The sequence below is a fragment of the Haliotis rufescens genome, unplaced genomic scaffold, assembly GCF_023055435.1.
Source record: "Haliotis rufescens isolate VD_foot unplaced genomic scaffold, xgHalRufe1.0.p SCAF_10, whole genome shotgun sequence".
Lineage (NCBI taxonomy): Eukaryota > Metazoa > Mollusca > Gastropoda > Lepetellida > Haliotidae > Haliotis > Haliotis rufescens.
The window spans coordinates 31,832,803-31,853,375 of NW_025963780.1; the positions used below are offsets into that span (position 1 = coordinate 31,832,803).

The window sequence follows — 20,573 nt, forward strand, 5'->3', positions numbered from 1 at the left end:
GATGGATAGTGCTAAACAACATAGGTATATATACTTATTAACATTAAAGTTTATACAGTAAATTGATTGATGGACACAGAGAGCTGATTAAGATAATTGGAAGCCAGTGGATGACTTATGAACACAGAGTCAACATTTAATATTAAATGAGAATTGACATCATTAAAAAAGTCCTTAACTGTTCTGACACTGAAATATTTATCCCTTGTGATACAGCAATATTCCAGTTATAACGGCGGTCTGGACATTATCGAGATTGTACCAGATAATCCAGCAGTTGACAACATGAGAATTGACCAAGGCAATTGGAATACGATGACATGCATCAACCAAGTCAGCAAGCCTGACCCCCCGATCCAGTTAGTCGCCTCTTATAACAAGCATAGTCCCAAGCAGGGGTTGCTGAAGGCCAATTCCAATCCGGATCTTCACGGGGTGATTGACTCTTGCCTCCAGCTCCTTCATCCTTTGCATACACAACATCATTATTGACAGCAACCCATCCTTGTCGGAAGAGGGGACTAAATGGATCGGTTGGTCAGACCTGGCTGATGACATGTCATCGTATCGCAATTGCGTGGATCGATGCTCATGACGTCAATCACTGTCGGGTCTAGACTCGATTATTGACATAGCGCTGCGGGCGGTAAACAACAAACACAGTTACATGGAACCTTGAATTTATATCACTTTGACGATAGCGATCACCAATGGGAGAAGTAGAACAGATAGTGTTATATCTGAAATAGAAAAATGAATACCAAATTAACAGCACGGAAATGATGTCATCGGATCTATATGAATATATCGTAAAAATCAACACTGTCAAGTAACGATTCTAGAAAGTTGATATTCAAATTAAAAACTCAGCATTCATATTATGTGTAGTTGCACCTAAGTAGATATATCCCCCCCCCCCCCCCCCCCCCCCCAAAGTTTCACACCACTCAGTAATGCTTATTGAACTTGATATTCACTTGACTCACATACAAAATAAAAATCGTAACATGCAAACTAAACTGACGCCCCAAAGAAACCTTACCACAGTTTTAAATAATTCTAGTTTAAAAGCCACAAAAGATATATGAAATAAAATGTAGTGAAAAAAAATCAAAATCTCAACGAAATCAACATTTATACAGAAAAAGTCAGTCGTCTGATGACGTCACTAGGGATACGTCTTCTTGGAGAGCCTGGATCAGTTCTTGTCGGTTAGCTGGAGGATGTGGTCGCTGACGAACACGACGATCCATGCTATCCTAGAGGTGTTCTAAGGGGGACATGTCTGGGGAGCGTGCACGCCATGGCAACGCGTTGACGTTGTCGGCCGCAAGGAAGTTCTGTACAATTGGGGTTGTATGGGGTCTGGCGTTGTTATGTTGATAAAGTACAGCACGTGGCAGCTGTTGTAGAAATGGTAGGACAATCGGACGAAGAATGTCATCCACATAATGCTGAGCTATCATATGCCCGTTAACTATGACCAGGGGTCTTCTCTCCTGCCCAAAAATTCCTCCTAAACACCATAACAACCCCCCACCATACGGCATGACCTCCTGAACACAACATGCCGCCGTTCATTCTCCCCTTCGGCGGTGAGCACGCTGTCTTCCATCAGCACAGACAGAACCGGCTTTCAACAGTGAAGACGACCCTCTGCCAGTCACGTCGCTGCGAAGGACGTACAGTCCGGGCCCATCTCAATCTCTGACGACGATGTTGCACTGTCAATAACTGCCCTCTGTAAGGTCTGCAAGCCCTAATTCCTTGAGCCCTGAGTTGCCTGGTCACTGATAGTTGACTAACCATATGCCCTATGACATTCGTCGCTGATGACGTCACTGTTGGGAATCGATTCCAGAGGTGCAAAGTACGCAATTACCGGTCTACATTGGGCGTAGTTACCCTGGGTCTGCCTGTTCTTAGCTTGTCTGATGTCTGCCCGGTCTGCCTCTGACATCAGGTTAGCCACAACAATACGGAAGCAACCAAAAGTTCAAGCAATGTGTGCATGGCTCCCATGTGTATTATAACCAGGGCACGCTCGCCTTGTTCGGGTGTAAGTCGTGGCATTTCTGTGGTGTTTTTTATCAGTGTGAGTACCGTCTGTATCATATATACATACCGTTATTGCACGTGCAGTTTTGGCTGCCCAAGAGCCAAGTGTTTTTAATTAAAACTTGCCGTGGACGTGTATTAATTTCTGTATAGAGCATTGTTATGTTTGAACGCGTGTTTATTCATTTTTGCAATAAAAAAAAAATCATTTTTGAAGTGGTAAAGTTTCTTATAGCCTTCAGCACATTTCAACAAATTAGTACTAACTGTAAATATGAGGAAATATTGAGTGAAGCGAATAAATAAATTATATTAAATATATATGTGTATTTATTGTTACATTATGTAAATATTTTCAAAATCAGTACATGAAATGATATGATTAGATGTGATATATGAATTGTCAAATATGAGGGGGAAAATATTTGCTCTGAAAGCAAGATTTTTGAAGTGCTGAAACTTGAAAATTGAGATTAAACATTTCAAATGAAAAGAACAAGAGTCACTGAAACAATGTAATTCACAACAGTTTGTCGACATATTACAGCCATGTCATGGCAATCTTTTTATAACCGCGTCCAGACCAGATCTACCAGATTTTTATAGCATGACCAACAGTCAATGACACACAGTGAGATCAATCATCTTGGCCACTCAGTCACCAATGTAATTAGAAAAATAGAAAATATTTTACTGTCGATTCTCGTTTATCTGAAATTGTTTATGGCCAAATGGTTTTATCTCTGTGTTTTCTCGAAACTTGCTATTGACCGTTTTCTCAGAAGTAAATGATAAGCCTCTGATCCAATTTATGTTAGTACACGCATATAGTACAACTATACTGCAATGTAGTACAATGAATACAGTACAATGCAGTACGATGACGTTCTCAAAGTTTTACAAAGACACCTCGGCCGTTGGTGTTCGTGTAAAGTGCCATATGAGCGACCTGTTCACAATATATACACGAACATGGATCTTGTGAGAGGAATGATGCGAGAACTATACGGCGTTGGTTTTGCTCGCTCTTTGTTCTCGTAACTGAATCTTTATATATATCCTGATAAAGTACTGTTATACGTCCTCTATCTATACTCAGCGTCATTATAAAGGGTCACTCAGATAATAGGAGTTTAACGTATAATTCAACTTCTAAGAGTACAGTTCAATTGCATCTGGAATGAACCTTTTTGTATATACATTGACTGTTGCTTGTCATGTATTGCACGTGCATGGGCACTGGTTGCACTGCTGTTTTGGGTAGCTTTTTTCATCGCCTCAATCCTGCAATTTTGTTTTTTCCAGCATCCAATCACAAAGTAACATAGGCATAAACAACAAAATCACATTGTAAACATTCTATTGACGCTTGTTGACATATGTTCATGTTTGACACCCTACATATCTAGGTGACCCTTCAATAATGACGCTGAGTATATTATATATCGAGCCGCTTTAAGATAGAGTCGATGCCACGTACAGGTACCCTAGGCCTTGACGACATATGAGCATCGAGAAACACTTACATGTGCTGCTGGACCCTTGTGTCGAGCACGGGGGTGTGGAGGGATGACCAAAGCACGAAGCCACGGGGTCATCTGGAATGTCGTCACGTGTCAACACCTTTAACCTTGACAGTGGACAAGACGGAACACATCCTGGAACGAATGAGTGAGTGGAAATAGTGAGTGAGTTTGCTTAACGTCTCTTTGAGCAGCATGTCAATCTAACAGAGCGTATCAGCAGGTAATGCAAGTCTTAGATGTTTACCACTTTGGTGGACCCGTGAACATCCGGGTTAGAATAGGTCTTCAGCAACTCATGCTTGTCATAAGATGCGATTATGCTTGTCGTAAGAGACGACTAACGGGATCGGGTGGTCAGGTTCGCTGACTTGATTGATAGATGTCATCGTATCCCAATTGCTCGGATCCATGCTCATATCAATCATTTGATTTTCTGGTCCAGACTCGATTACTTAAATAATGATAATACTAATTTATGCATTTGTATAGCGCAGCATTCACTGTGCATAAGTGCTCTGTGCACGACTTTAAAGACCGCCGTCATATAGCTGGAATATTGCTGAGTGCGGCATTAAACAACAATAAAAAAAATGACAGAAAAAAGGACACTTTGGTGTAATCCATTAGCACGGGTGGTGCAGACGAACCTAGAAACATATATAACAAGCATGAAATACTCATATCCCCCGCCAATATAACATGTCCGGTTGTGTGCAATGCATTAGAATACATAACTGTATGTGTAATGATATAAATTACTTAAACAATAATCAGAGAAGTAAGGGAGTTCTTACTTTACTTAGAGATTATTGAGAGCAGGGGTCACCACGAGGTGTATTGAGAAGTACAGCACCAATCACCTGATGACCTGAGTAGTAGACTGGAGTCTGGAATGGTTGGTTGGTTTGTTGTTTAACGCCGCACTCAGCAATATTCCAGCTATATGACGGCGGTCTGTAAATGATCGTCTGAACCAGACAATCCAGTGATTAATAACATGAGCATCGATCCACACAAATGGTATGCATCAAATACTACAGCACTGGTATGATCAGTAAACAACAAGTCAAGTGTACCTCCAAGACAGTGATGAAGTTGGCTGGTTCGGGTTCCACTGTGTAAATTGTGTTTTCACAATAATTCACCATATACCTTGTCCAAGTTCTTTTGTCAAGTTGTACACATCTCAATTAGGTAATTATGGTAACGGTTCTCGGACAATCCTGCTTAGATGTTTTTGTAGAATGTGTAAACGGTTTCCGACTTATGCTCTTTCTAAGGAAACATTCGTAAAAACTCCCAAACTATCAAAAGGCACCAGCTTACCACTAGACCTACTTAAGTGCCAAGTTTTGTGAAGAAATATTGTACTGTTTTCAAGAGGTCTACCACCGTCTAAGTCAAAGTCGTTGCCAGAGAAACTCGAAAACTATTTTTTTTAAATCCCAAAGTATCAAATAGCACTGGTTTTTTAGTTCTGCTCCGGAAACGAAACGTGACGGGCGGACGACGGACGGAAGGAAGGACGGACGGCACCCATTCCTATATCTCCCCTTGTGAGTGAGTGAGTGATTTGGGTTTAAGGCCGCTTTAAATAGAAGTTATATCTCGGGGTGTCCCCACGAGCACTGGTAAACTGCTGACAAACATAGAAACAAAATCGGGGCGAACCGGGATTCGACGCCGCGATCAAACGTTCCTGGCGTGCCTCTGCACTGTGAATTACGGTGCCTTGACCGACCCACCCATATAATGACAGTGTACATACCCGGCACTGTCAGTAAGTATGGCTCTACGTTGGTGTCATTTCTGAAGTAGAACTCGACAGTGTATCCCTCAGTCTCATTGTGATGAAGCTCCATAAGCACTGCCCCAGCGTACGAGATGTAGAGTTGGTTGAACATTCCCATCACCGACAACAGAGCGTTGACGTTCGTTTGGTGCTGGCATAAAGAACGTGTTGCCATAGTGATAAGGAAAGGTACATAAGTATTAGCTGTTCTCAAAGGACGGGGTTTGATGGGGCCTGTGTGGCACATATGATGTGCATAACTTTAGCAATACGGAAATCATTTTCAAAAACTCATTAAACTTATCAGATGTGTTCACTGGAATGAGACTTAGATATGTTCATTTCCGCTAGTGAGTGTTTGAGATTATTACTGCTGTGTGTTGTTTATTTGTTGTTTTACGCCGCACTCAGCAATATTCCAGCTATAAGACGGCAGTCTGTAAATAATCGAGTCCGGACAAGACAATCCAGTGATTGACATCATAATCAATCCACGCATTTAAGATACGATGACATGCATCAACCAAGTCAGCGAGCCTGACCACTCGATCCCGTTAGTCGTCTCTTACGACAAACATAGTCGCCTTTTAGATGTTTTCAGGAAGGTTCTTTGCTAATATCTAAACCAACGCTGATTTTCTAAGAATTAGCATGTTGAATGGCGGACTTGCTTGAGCGAACATGTTTTTATTTTCTCTTGAAGTTTTTCACTCAAATATTTCTCTATAAAATACAGTGATTTTTTTATGAAATACCGTGATTTTTTTTCTCATGAAACTAGGAATTTGGTCAATTCGTTTCAGATGGGTTAAAATATATACGAATGGAGGGATATAAAAATAGAGATCATTGTTTACCGGGATGGTAATTTAGGACTGGCTGGGAACACAAACAAATAATACTGCAAAGCGTTATTTATTAATTATTGGACGGAGAAGCGGGCTAGTTACAACCGATATTTCGTCATATCAGACTTCATTATTCGCGAATTGAAGCACATGAATCCATGGTGTTGAAAGGTAGCATTGGGTCAGTCATAACCCTTTTTCAATAGCTTGCTAAAGTCTGTTTGTATTATTTGGTTATGAGGATTTTATAAAACAAAACATTATTCCAGAATTAAATCGAATATAATATTCTCAGGTTTACCAAACAAATTAAACACTTCGCGAGACATGTACATACTAGATGTCCTGCAAAAATGTTAAAATCAAATTGAATTGTACCCCCGACTTTCACTGAAAGAAATTGTGTTTTGAATCAGTAACCGAAAACATATCCCACCTCTGACAAACATACCAGGACCCCTGGAATATTAAATGTCAGGCAAAAGAAAGTATACACCTATGTTTGATGGTGGCTAAAAATAAAACAAATTGAAGTGGTTACTAGTATTCGATGGTGATGTATTTGATACGGGTATAATAGATGATATTCCATGTATCATATCAATGCGTGTCTCACAACACAGCCTAGTAACGTTTTTTCATTTTTTGATCAAATCCAATTCCCAGGAGGTTACTCTCTTTTGCCCGGCAGTGTATGCAATGGCTGGTCAACAGTTGAAGCTGGCGTTCAGGGACATCATCCTGATTAACCCTTTTGCGGATCATCGAGTTATGAGTATAGGGAGATATTGCTTTTCCTTTTGGTGGTCCGGGTTTCCAGATTAACAGGATCTGCATTATTGAGGTTTAACTGTACATGGATATTCTCCTTCTGATGACATCGGAACATCGCTCAGATGTTAACATGAAATGAATGTTAATACTTTTGTTATTTGTTCCGATGACTCTATACTATCTGCTAAAAGTAACACCTCATATCTGAGGGTCATATGACTCAATAGTCTACTTGGTATACTCACGCCTGAGAAGAAGTCAATCTTTCGTGTGATGTTGTTAAAGTTGACAAAGTCATCAAAGTTCTTAATGATCTTTCCCAGGAAGGGGCCTGGAACATGAGTGAGTGAGTGAGTGAGTGAGTGAGTGAGTGAGTGATGTCACGGCATGCTAACCCAATGAAAGTGGAAACTCTAAAATGTTACAGATGTTAACGTCTTGAAACCCACGAGACACATCATGGATCATAATCAGGTCGAATTCGTGATTCATACCCATTGTCAGCGGATCCGGACACAATTATAGGTAGTAACTCCGCACAGCGAATTGCGTATTAGATCTGTTGGTCATCAAGTTTGCAGTACATCTTTGCTTTAGTCAACCTACCCCCTATTATCCTGGCCATGGGTCTCGTAGCAAACTTGGCTTCCGCCTTCAAGTCTTTGAGTGCCACGAACCTCTTGTACAAGTCATTCTGTCGGAGCCACGGAGGAAACGTCAAGTTGTGGTAGTTCTGAAGAAGTACAGTTTAGTTTTACTTTAGAAATATTACATGTCGGCTTGATGTGGGAGGAACATCCCAAGCTATGCAGGTCTTGGATGTTCACAAGTATAGAGCAACCCATCCGCAGACAAACTGACAAACTGACAAACCAACATGTAGAAACGTTATCCGGGCTATCACAAGCTCCTGAAACGGCATATGGCCGCAACAAGTCCGCCTTTGGCGAGAGCACCCCATTTAAGAAAACTTTATGGATAACAACTTCTGGTTTATTGCATATAAAGACGTTTCGGTGGAGAGTCTTACACTGTTATTAAGCCAACCAACAACCAAGATATAAAGGTAAATACCCGCATCAAAGAACATGGGACTTTAACAGCCAAAACACACAGCAAATCAGCCCTCTCAGACCAGCAGCAAAAAATCAAAAGGGACATGTATTTTTGTACAGCCTAATATATATTAGTCATATTATAATAAGGTAGCATGATTTCTACGACAGCTTGTTTATGGAAATGACTTTTGACAATTCAGGGTGTCTAAAATTAGTAACAAATATTAAACATTGGAAATGAAATATTTTCCGCCCCTCTTACCAATATAAAGCATACATATGTATGACATAGATACTTGAATATTATATAGCCATATGTATGCTCATTTGGGTTGTGGCATGATAAGGTGTTAATATTTTAGACCTTGTTTGTAAGTTGGACATGATTTTGTCCACCACAAGGCATCAGAATCCCAATAATCGAAACTGGAATTTGTTTGCAATCTTGATTGTCATTAAGGTTTTATCTACTGATTCTCCATCCACACTTTGATTGAAACACTACTAAGTCACACTTGAATTCATGGTACCTATTACACACATGCACTAGTTAGTGCATGGTCAAAGTCACCATGAGAGAACATGTCAAAATAGTCAGAGATAACCTGAAACCCCTCTTCATGCTGAGTGGTTGAGATCCGTGAAGACTCTGTGTCCATCGTGTTAAAGAGTGAAGTGCTGTCCTGAGAACTATCTTCCAAGGTAGGCTGTTCTTCAACAAATACAGGCTGGATCTCACATAGAAGAGCATGGGTTGAATGACTATTGTCCTTGCAGTAACGTTGGAAATGTTGACATCTACAAATCCTTTCTCTTTGTAAGCAATCAAGCTTTGGAAGATGTCAAGTCTTCGGGGATAGCTGAACGGCCAGTACTTTGCAATATGGCACATGTATTCCGTTTGGGAAGCGCCTTGTCAAAATAGCCCGTGATAGTGACGTCTGAGTGGACTAATCCAAGCTGAAATTGTCTTCTCACAATCCCGCTCCTGTTGGTTGGTTGGTTGGTTTGTTGTTTAACGCCGCACTCAGCAATATTCCAGCTTTATGATGGCAATCTGTAAGTAATCGAGCCTGGACAAGACAATCCAGTGATTGACAACATGAGCATCGATCTACGCAATGGGGATCGATGACATGCATCAACCAAGTCAGCGAGCCTGACCACCCGATCCCGTTAGTCGCCTCTTACGACAAGCATAGTCACCTTTATCGGCACGCATGGGTTGCTGAAGACCTATTCTACCCCGGATCTTCATGGGATAGTGACGCCAACTCAGCATTGTTGACAGGATTGATCCAGTTTTTCTCTAGCATATCCAATACTGACTCAACATTTGTTTCATCTTTTGCAATCCTTGTCTGTTGCAAATCTGGGTGACTGAATGATGATCTATTCAACGTCATCATATTACGGATCTGCCCAAGGAAGATGCTGCGGTATTCTGCCATCAGATAGTATTTTGTAACAGTTCCTGCCTTAAGACTGAAACCTTTGGTTCCTCCTGCAGTATGTGTGTCTTTGTTTGTCTGGTCAACTGAAATTCTTCCAAAAGGATTGTCAGACTATCTGAAGAGAAAACCCACCGGGTATTCATGAATTTCTCTGTGACATCTGACCAAGAGCTTGATGTTTATTAACATGTGGACTCATGGATGGAAGGCTGGATTGCTAATACCATTCACTCTGTGTGAAGAGCCTCCTCCTTTAAGAGTTTCCGCAAGGCGATCAATGTTATCCCATTCAAATGTAGTAACAACATGAGGGTGAATGTTTTGTGGTAGCGGTAAATAATCTTCTTCAGCCCATGCTAGCTTTTGGAGGCATATTGCAGTCTCAATTTCTTCAAATTTTGGGCATGAAACATCATGACCAAAACGGTTCAAAATTTGAATAATTTCAACATTGCCGGTGAGAGTCTTGACAGCAAACAGAAGCAAAATTTGCTTGGGTGTAATTGTTTTACCTCCAGTCACTGCATAAACAATGTCTTGACCAAAGCAGTCGGAAAGTATTTTTGTTTTCTCTAACATGAATTCTGGTTTCACATCTCCAGTAAGAAGAATTTCCAAAACATCTTTGACAAGAAGAACAAATTTGGCTGATTTTCAATCTGATTCGTCTTTCATATTCTTTATACACTTGCGCAGTAGAATTGCAGCTTCCTTGACAATTTTGTCTGTGTCAATCTTTGTCTTTCCAACTTTCAACTCTTCTTGCATCTTTTGATTTTCTCTGGCAATGGTTTCAATAGAAAGGGTGTTTGGAAAAAGAAGAAGCTTGCCATTGTCGTCAGTAAATATGTGAAGGCTGTCACCAAATTCACAACTAAGTTTACGATGCAGGTGCTTTATTGTTGATGCCTAGATTTCCTTGCATCCAGCATTTTCAATCAGACTTCTCAACTTACTAGCAAGGTCTGTCATTTTCAGCACAGATGGGTTTGAAAATACTTTGGTTCTTGTGTACTCACAAAGTTCTTCATAGGCCATACAGCATTTTCATAAATTTGATCTTCTTCGGTTTGCTCTACAGGAGTTGAATGATGATACCTCTCTTCATCCCTTGTGTTATCTCTATAGCAACGTCTGTGGTAGTGTACCTCAGCTGCAACAATATATCTGCTAGTAACTGCAAAGATTTTAGAATCTCACTTCAGTGTTCCTATTCTCATTAGAGTTTCATCAGTTCTAACTGCTCCCTAGAGTGGGTTCATTTTTTATACTTGGTCTTGCTGCAAAATACACATTTTGCCTCATAAAGAGTTGTTGATTGGCCTGACCTGTTCAGTTTCTCTCTCATGAGAATGTTGTTGTTTCAGGTGACAGGAAGTGTTTCAGATCTCTTTCATTTGTAAACCTGCTCCGACAATTTCGGTGGTACGGCAGTCATGGAAATTTAACTTCTTCTGTTATTTCCGCTATTCTTAAAATATTGACATGTTATCGAAATTTTGCTGCCCTGAATGGTGTTTTCCATAAAGAAACAGAAGCATTGATGTTAAATTTGATGAAGACTCATCACAAATGATGCAGGTTTTCTTGTAGGTCTTCTTTTTTTTGACAAGATGGAAACATCTTCATCAGAACTATATGCCATGGTCCACTGTCTTCACAGATAGGTGCTGCAACCAAAAGATATTTATTTGTCCTGTGCAAACCCGTTCACATAAAAGTAAATTTATTTGAAAGATATGATTTTATGCTGGCCCATCAAAACATATATTGTAATAAATAATCATCCATTACATATTATATATAATTTATCTGACCAGCAAATCTCTGAGTCATTAGGACTACTGTCTCATTTTCAATACAAAGATTCCTTAGAGATTTTGTACACAATAAACCCAACAGTCATAAAGCAAATTAAATAATTGGGCATAGCTTCTGCATGCCGGGCTACCTCCCGGTCGAGGGAGCATAACCACTCAATTTCTACAACCCCCCAACCCATGAGTCACAAGGGCAACTGCCACATGTATGCAATGACTCCCCCATTCACCAAACAATATGATCACAAATATCAACTTACTTGCAATAAATGATTCTCATCTTACATGGAATAAATGTTTCTCATCTTACTTGCAATAAATGTTTCTCACCTTACTTGCAATAAATGTTTCTCTAATTGTTTTTAACAAAACAGCACTTATTATTAGATTGTGGACGTACATGTTTGTTTTAAAAACAGTAATATTCATCAGAGTATTCCTGTCATAATAATATAGTCTTAGGAAAATTCTACCTTCTGTTGTTTGCTTCCACTGCAGATTTAATTACCAAATATTTGCATAGATATATTTAAACAACAAGAAGCATTGCACATTGGATAAGTAGAAAATGTTTTTTTTAACTGCTAACTTCCAACTTTGAGGTTCATTTGATTCATTTTTTAGCGGATTACAAGAAAAGTTCAGTGGTCTATATTTAGACATGACTAATTTCCAAGCAAAACTTGACCTTCTCTTACAGTGTAACAATATTCATATAAAAAAATAACAAATGATAATTGGACAGCAGTAGTAACTTACCTTATATAGACCTTGGTTCATTGATGACATTTCATATGTAGCTGTGCATGACAAGAAATAAGAGACGTCTGTCAACCAGTGCTGAGACCTGGACCCATGATGCTGCTACCTTGGCTGTGCTAAAAATAGCATGTGGCTACTACCAGCCTGCAACTGGTTCCACAATATTATCATTAGCTGGCAGCATCAGGCAACTAACTGAAAGTTGCTATACGTGTTAAAAGCTGTGAAATTAACACATAAAATCATAAAATCACGTTACACCCTCTCCATTTCTCACCTTTCACATTCCCCAACTCCCCTCTGCCTCTCTCTGTATGTCTGTCTGCCTCTCTCTCTCTCTCTCTCTCTCTCTCTCTCTCTCTCTCTCTCTCTCTCTCTCTCTCTCTCTCTCTCTCTCGTCCTCCCTTGCACCTCTCTTTCCACTCACCTCTATATATATGGTGTCAAAGAAGTCCATCAAACTTTTTAAGGTTGGCGGATACCCCGCGTGTTTGGCGATTAGATCCAACAGATCCTGATAGAACAACGAAGTCAAGAACTCATAAGGTAAAGTAATATGGGTGAAAATGAGTGAGTGAGTAAGACTGAGTGAGTGAGTTAGTTGGGTTTAACGCCGCTTTTAGCAGTATTCCAGTTATATCACGGCGTGTCAGCTTAATGTGGGAGAAAAGGCCGAAGTGATGCAGGTCTCAGACGTTTACCATTTCGGTGAAGCCCACGAGCATGGGTATGGTGCTGACAAACCTAGAAACATAATCGGGGCGAACCGGGTTGAACCCACAATCATAGGTTTCTGGCGTGCCGAAGGGACGCAACTCTGCACAGCGAATCGCGGCGCCTTAGACGACTGGGCCACACGTACCCCCGTGAGTAAGACTGGTTTAACGCTGAAGCAGTATGTCAGTCCTATCAGGCGTGTCCACTAGATGTGGGATATGTGTGGATGCGGTCTTACACTCTTACCACTTTGGTGAAACCCACGAGGACGTCTTGGTGCTGACAAACCAGGATCATATTCCAGGTAAATTTGGATCGACGGATCTGGACACACTTGAGGGACGGCTGTCTGCACTCGTGCCCACTTTAATACCCATTTTTAAATTTGATAACACTATTGCAGCCATCGTTGTGCAACCTACTCCTCCTCCTCCTCCTACTACTACTACTACTACTACTACTACTACTACTACTACTGCCGTTACTACTACTACTACTACTACTACTACTACTACTGCCGTTACTAGTATACTACCGCGAATACAATTCTTACTGTTACTACTATTACGAACACTACCACTACTACTACTATTCCTCCTCCTCCTACTACTACTATTGCTGCTACTGCTGTCGTTACTACTATTACTACTACTACTACCGCTACTACAATTCTTACTGTTACTACGACGACTACTACTACTATTCCTCCTCCTACTCCCACTGCTCCTCCTCCTACTACTACTACTAAACTGACGGCCAAACGAAATTTAACCATAATATTAAATCACTCTAGTTTGAAAACCACAAAAATAAATGCACGAAGTAAAGAATATTGAAAAGATCATAATCCCAACGAAATCGACATCTAAAATGACAGCCATACAATACCCGATATTGGCATGACAATTACCCTTAATGAGGTGGGTTAGCACCACATTAATAGCGTGTATGACCATCCCCTACTATAAGACGCTCTCCGGCGCACAGATGACGCCTGAAGATGAAGTCAGTCGCGAGAGATGTTCAGTAGGGGGACATGTATGGGAAGCGTGCAGGACACGGCAACACGTTGACGTTGTTGGCTACAAGGATGTTTCGGGTATGTATCGCCTCTTTCGGTGTCATGCTGATACAGGATACAACGTGGCAGCTGTGTAGAAATGGTAGGACAATCGGACGAAGAAAAAGATATCAAATTTCCGTTCAGATGAACATTGTTGTCCTCCCTGCCCCCAAATTGCTGACAAAACCATAACAAGCCCTCCACCATATGGCACGAATACGAATATCAGAATACAAAACAAAACATAAAAAAACACACAAAAAACACGTGCCGCGGATGTGTATCGCTTTCTGCATTAGACGTTTGGACGATGCGTTTGGCATTGATTTAATTTGAACATGTGTTTTGAATGTTTTGCAATTTCAATTTTTAAGTGGCAAAGTTTCGTTTGGTCGTCAGTTTACTACTACTACTACTACTACTACTACTACTACTACTACTACTACTACTACTACTACTTTTATTATTATTTCATTACTACTGCTACTCCTACTACTACTACTACTACTACTTTTATTATTATTTCATTACTACTGCTACTCCTACTCCTACTACTACTACTACTACTACTACTACTACTAATTTAATGCACAATTGTAATGCAGCGAATCCGACCACTGATGCATGCTCTCAGAGCTACTGTATTATGTTCCAGTGAGCATTGAATTTCATTATCAGCTCCCTTGGGAGTATACAACAGTGGTGATGGAACGCTTGGCTCAGTTCTCATGCCACATTCACATATGCGTGAGCTCGAGTGAGTGGGGTGTAACGGCGTTTTGAACAGTATTCCAGTTATATCACGGCGCGTCAGCTTAATGTGGGAGGAAAGCCCGAGGTGATGCAGGTCTAAGACGTTTACCACTTCGGTGAAACCCACTAGCACGGGTATTGGTGCTGACAAACCTAGAAACATAATCGGGGCGAACCGGGATTCGAACCCACAACCATAGGTTTCTGGCGTGCCGAAGGGACGCAACTCTGCACAGCGAATCGCGGCGCCTTAGACGACTGGGCCCCCCGTGCCCCCTCACATATGCAATATCGTCACTGGAAGGATGGAAAAACATACCTGGTTTTCTTTCTCCAATTTTTTCCCGTAATCCGTTTTCGGCAGTTGATTGACCAAGGCATCGTATGTTGGACATTCCATTTCAAATAACTGAAGGTAGAATACTTATGTTTAAAAACTGATAGTAAAAATGTCGTTATATCTAGCTAAAGCGAATCGAACAGAAGACAACATATAAACCACAATGCTGCCCCTAAGATGTGTATTAGATTGGCGAGCGGAACTGTACCACAGCACTGATAGTAAATGTAATTGTATTACACTGAGTTGTTGGTCACAGCGACCGTCAGATGATTGAGTCACAGCAACATCAGAACGGGGGACTGTGAGACACTGCAAGCTGGCATTTTCTCGTTGACATGTTTTTTTGTAATGACACAATCCTCCATGTAACACAACATGTGTGTGTCGTGTTTCGACACAGTCGGAAAGATTCCAGCCCCATATATAATATATCTACTAAGAATCCACAACTTTAAAAGGTAATACAATGTACGTCAAATTGTGTGCATCTGTTGTAGAAGCCAAATACAAAATTGCAATACAGTAAACTACGGTTATAACGAACTCAAAGGGACTACTAATTTTAGTTCGTTATAACCGTAATTCGTTATAAGCATATATACAGCATATAGTCGGGACTAAAATGTTAGTTCGTTATATCCGTTAGTTCGTTATAAGCGTGTTCGTTATAACCGTAGTTTACAGTACTTGTTCAATGAACATAAGTCTGTCGCCCGTCAAAAGCAGTGTATCTGACCAAAACTGAAACTCTCAGTTGCATGTATTTGATCCACGGAATGCGATCACAGCTGAGCACCGTGGTCTCATGCTCCCGATAAGTATCTGGATGGTTGCCGAGGGAGGATTGTCCCGCGCTTCAGTTAGAGCATTGCGGAGTTCCCGGAGTGCCGGAAGGACAGGGCGTCGTGAGAGGGCGATCTGCAGCTCGTTCCAAATGTGTTGGACAGAGAGGAGGTCTGGTAACCGGTAACATTTCTTCTCCCGTTTGACACAGACTTTAAAAGATATGTACATTCAAAAATGGCATTGTTCTTTGTTTAGTTCTAGAAAAGCAAACTATTACACTACATTTAAGACTACTATTATATTAGAACCTTATCTATTAAGTGTAAATTTACATAAGTTTAGAACAGCTCTTTCTCGATTCCGTTGTGGCTCACATGATCTATTTATTGAAACAGGCAGATATGAAGGTATTGCAAGAGAACACAGACTTTGTAGGATTTGTAAAATGATTGTACTGAAGATGAATATCACTTTTTATGTGTATGTCCAGTGTATGAAGATTTAAGAGCAAAATATCTAAATAACTATTTCTACCGCAACCCAAACGGTAACAAATTTTGTAAATTAATGACTTGTGATTGTACAGAAACTATTAGAAATCTATCAATGTTCATTTATCATGCCATGAAACTAAGAAAATGTATGAATTTGTAACACGCCCCACACATTGTACTATAGGCCTTTGGCCTCATAAGTACCATGAATAAAGATTGATTGATTGATTGATTGACAGAGAGGAGGTCTGGTAACCGGTCTGGCCACTCCATGCGGACAGTGGTCTGCTGTTCTGAGTAGTGACAAACGACCCTGGCACGATGATGTCGTGCGTTATCGTCCATAAGGATGGAGTTCGGTCTGATCGCACCAGCGTATAGTCTCACGTGCGCACCAAGGTTACCGCATCTGTCGCTTACAGCTGTCATTGTGTCCAACTGAAGGACATGGAGGTAGTTCTTCCAGCTCTTCAAATCTCAGCCAAAATCATGACTAAGCTCACTGAGGTTGGCATCCTCAAATCTAATTAAAATCAAATCTTTTATTCAGTCTCGATACCTCTGTGCCCAAAGATGTGGCGACCCTTCCATATGAGATCGTGCCAGATGCCTTTCTAATCAGCCAATCAGCGAGAACATCGCAAACCGAGACATTCTGACTAGCTTTTCTGATTTCTGTCTCTCGAAACCGAACTAAAATGACCAGTTCCGAATGTAAATAATATGGACCGAAGATATTATATTGTTATCGATATTTAATACACTCTTTCGTTTCTGAGTGCCATGGCTTCTACGTCCAACAGGCAGTGCAAACCAGGTTTGAGCAGCGGTCAACGATCAATACCGTTAGAAGTGATGGATAGAAGAGAGTGTGTGTTTTTTTTAGCAATATTACAGCAATATCACGGTGGGGGACGCCAGAAATGGGCTTCACACATTGTACTGCTTGTGGGGACTCGATCTTAGGCCTTCTGCTGGCCGAGCGAACACTTTAACCACTAGGCTAAAAGAAAATGAACATAACCAAAAATATACAAACAATCTTACAAAATCATCTTCTTTGGGCAGTGTGTGAATAGGGATGGGTTGCCACGGTATAGCGGGGTTCCAAATCTGATATCCTGTCGGAGGAAACAGGCCAGCCAGCATGCAGCTCGCGCTCATTATAGCGCGGTCTTGATAAGTGGACAGAACGTGGATCTATCATGAAAACAAAGAGAAAAAAAGCTTATTATTATAAAATGAAGAACGGATTAGTCAAATGAAGCATGTGAGTGAATGCGGTTTTACGCCGCTTTTAACATTATGTCAGCAATATCGTGACAGGGGACGGAAATAGGCGTCACACATGTACCCATGTGGGGAATCGAACCCGCGCCTTAGGCGTGACGAGCAAACACATTAACCATTAGGCTACACCAATTAAATAAATCAAAACCGACAACAGATAATTATGAAACATAAATAGACTAAAATAAATGCCAATGACTACCATATGAAACACTAAAACACCTCTTAAAAGCGTTTATAACTAGGATTGTTTAATGGTGCGTTTAAGTTAATATAGCAAATGATGTCATTAAAACTCATTTGATTTGTCTTGCTCAAACCTCACCTCATCTGCTGTGTAGTTCCCGTGTATATATCCGCTGCCGACGTAGCGTTTTCGTAAGTACTGGCCGAGTTCATACTCCTGTCTCATGCCTTCCTGGGAGAATCAGGGCGTTTGAATTCACAAAAATACTTAAAGGAAGCCATCGAACGATATAAAAAGGCTGGCAGACTTAACGTAACACGTGACATAATACGTCACATTGGAATTCCTTTCTGCATAAGCCACCAGTGTTCTAATTAGCTGTTAGAAGTTATGTTCAGAAAGAAATACGTGATGCAAATAAATATAACGATAAGTCCCATTGTGGGATAAGCAGAGTTTGGAATAGGCGATCGACGGTAATCATTGATTAAAGTATCAAATAATAAGAAAATAGTATCAAGTGTAAGAGCTGATGGAAGGTTCCGATGTTCTTCTTAACTGCCGGGCAAAAGAAAGCATATACTTGAAAATTGGATTTAACCAAACAAACAAGAAAAGTTATCAAAACATTACTAGAAAACAGTCACCAAAAACACTGCAATCTTCAGGCCCAAAACACAACTTCAATAGTCGTATAAAATAAGTCGCCATCTAATTACCATTTCTTGGTTGTTTCATTTTTAACCACCATCAAACATGGATGTATAGCTTCCTTGCTCGGCAACTTTTTCGTGCATCATGGTTTTACCTATTATTTACCACGTACGAGCCTAAACTGGCCAGCTATGAACCCCTTTGGTTGAAGTACATGCTCCATCCCCTCCCCCTCCCCTACCTGTGTGAGTTGTCCCCATCCCTGGGGCCACGCGTCTTCTTGATGGGGGTCAGAAGCATAAGTGTGTTTAGGTGCCCGATCTCCATGACGAAACAGCTGCAACATAAAGGGATAGGGCATAGTGAAATCAAAATCGTGAACGATGAAAGGGAGGGAGCCCTTTTCAAAGGTTAAGTATTTTAAAGTGGCTCCGTTAAAGTAAAACAAAATACAATATCCCCGATTTTTTTAAAGACAACTTGTATGTGCACAGCATTAAACAAACAAACAAACTTTATTGAGAATCGTGAAGATCCGGGGTAGAGTAGCTCTTACAGCAACCCATGCTTGCCGTAAAAGGCGATTATGCTTGTCCTAGGAGGCGACTAACGGGATCGGGTGGTCAGGCTCGCTGACTCGGTTGATGCATGTCATCGTATCCCAATTGCGTAGACTGATGCTCATGATGTCAATCACTGGATTGTCTGGCCCGGACCCGATTATGAGTGCGTCGTTAAACAGCAAACAAACAAACAAACAAACCCCATAGAACACCTCTTGGATGTCATGGATCGTCGTGTGCGACAGCGACCGCATCCTCCAACCAACCACCAAGAACTGATCATGTGCCCTTCTGTCCATTACGATGAAAGCCTGTTTTTGCTACCCCACCTCAATTCGGGCAACTGTCATGCCAATATTGGATGCTGTATGACTGTCATATTTAAATGTTTTGGGGGTATTTTGATCTTTTCAAAACGTTAAACCCAATTTCACCTCACCATGCAATAATTTTACTTCATGCATGATCTATCGTTTGTGGTTTTAAAACCAGAGTGATTTAAAATTAGGGTAAAGTTTCTTTCGGCCGCACTTTACGTTGTAATAAGCAGCCGATTAACATTAATTTGTGTGGCATGCTTTGGGCAGAACTGGCTTCATCTAATTATCTGTGTGCCAGTTGTCATGCATTACATGTTATACCTCGCATTACTTAGCTGTAGTCACTCCAGCTTGATAATGGAGTAGGAATCTACATCGAAACGTCGCTATATCCAACAAACCGGATGTTGTTATCTACACAGTTGTATGACATTGCGTTCGTATTGACACACCAACTTCTAGATTGCCAATCAAACAGTTGAAGTAGCTTTGGTTTGAATTCTTACTCGTTGGAAGACGATGCATGTTTCCTTGAAGACATCGGGCAAATTCAGTAATTTAGAAGCAATTATCTGAGATGTTAGTGAATATCGTCCGAGAACGCCTAACAAGGGTTCTAAAAGTGTTATATTGTCAGAACACGTGGAAATGTTCTTGAAGCGTTACATACATGTGTTCTTTCCAGTGTAAGGAGGTAGAACTCATGGTTTCAGAGCGTGTCACCTGATACGGGGCCCTATAGATAAAATTCAAAGGTATGATCACGCTGGATGTGAACGACCTGGCAAATGTGCTCAGTGACCGCTTATCTGTTTAAGGACTTAGCCACAAGTGAACGCAGAGCCATACCAGACTTACAGGGATACCAAATCATCCTTAAACCGCACATCGCGACCCCGTCCCTGTTAGGATAGACAGATTATTTAGAACTTGAATTGGAATTTAACTTTGACATCCAGTGTCTCAACTAAAACTCACATTGAAAAGGAATGTAAAGATGAAAAACTGTAAATTACAAATGCATTTATTTTTTTAATTTAATTCAAGAGGGATATTAATATATAGTTTGCATGTGGCTAAAAGGTATTTATGTAATGTTAAATTGTCACTCACCACTTGTACGTATCTTAAGGTTCCGTCAGAGGCTGAGATAGCGTTAATGAGAATGCACAGAAGTAAGCAGCGTTGCGCCATGATGACACGATGTGTTAGCTCGCACTGTCCTCGGTTATTTCCGTGACGGAAAGGAGACAGCGATCGCGGCACGCTCCTACCCAGAGTTCCATGCGGCCAGCCGATACCTCTTCCACA

At 40.8% G+C, this 20,573-nt stretch overlaps 1 protein-coding gene across 1 annotated transcript; it reads right to left on the reverse strand.

Annotated features, from left to right (window-relative positions):
* On the reverse strand, positions 1-20,573 carry LOC124115899 (prostatic acid phosphatase-like). The gene is made up of 11 exons (XM_046477060.2): positions 20,376-20,573; positions 18,621-18,716; positions 17,864-17,956; positions 17,296-17,448; positions 14,945-15,034; positions 12,520-12,606; positions 7,605-7,731; positions 7,244-7,329; positions 5,353-5,527; positions 3,585-3,716; positions 1-740 (listed from the first exon to the last, which is right to left on the reverse strand). The coding sequence occupies exons 1-11, from the start codon at positions 20,454-20,456 to the stop codon at positions 682-684; spliced, it is 1,179 nt and encodes a 392-aa protein (XP_046333016.2). The 5' UTR covers positions 20,457-20,573; the 3' UTR covers positions 1-681.

Coding starts and splice junctions, on each gene's coding strand:
- LOC124115899 (XM_046477060.2), bottom strand. CDS start 20,456: ATGGCGCAACGCTGCTTACTTCTGTGCATTCTCATTAACGCTATCTCA. Junction 18,717..20,375: donor CCTTAAGATACGTACAAGTG/GTGAGTGACAAT, acceptor TTTATGTTGCAG/CTGTTTCGTCATGGAGATCG. Junction 17,957..18,620: donor GATGGGGACAACTCACACAG/GTAGGGGAGGGG, acceptor TGATTCTCCCAG/GAAGGCATGAGACAGGAGTA.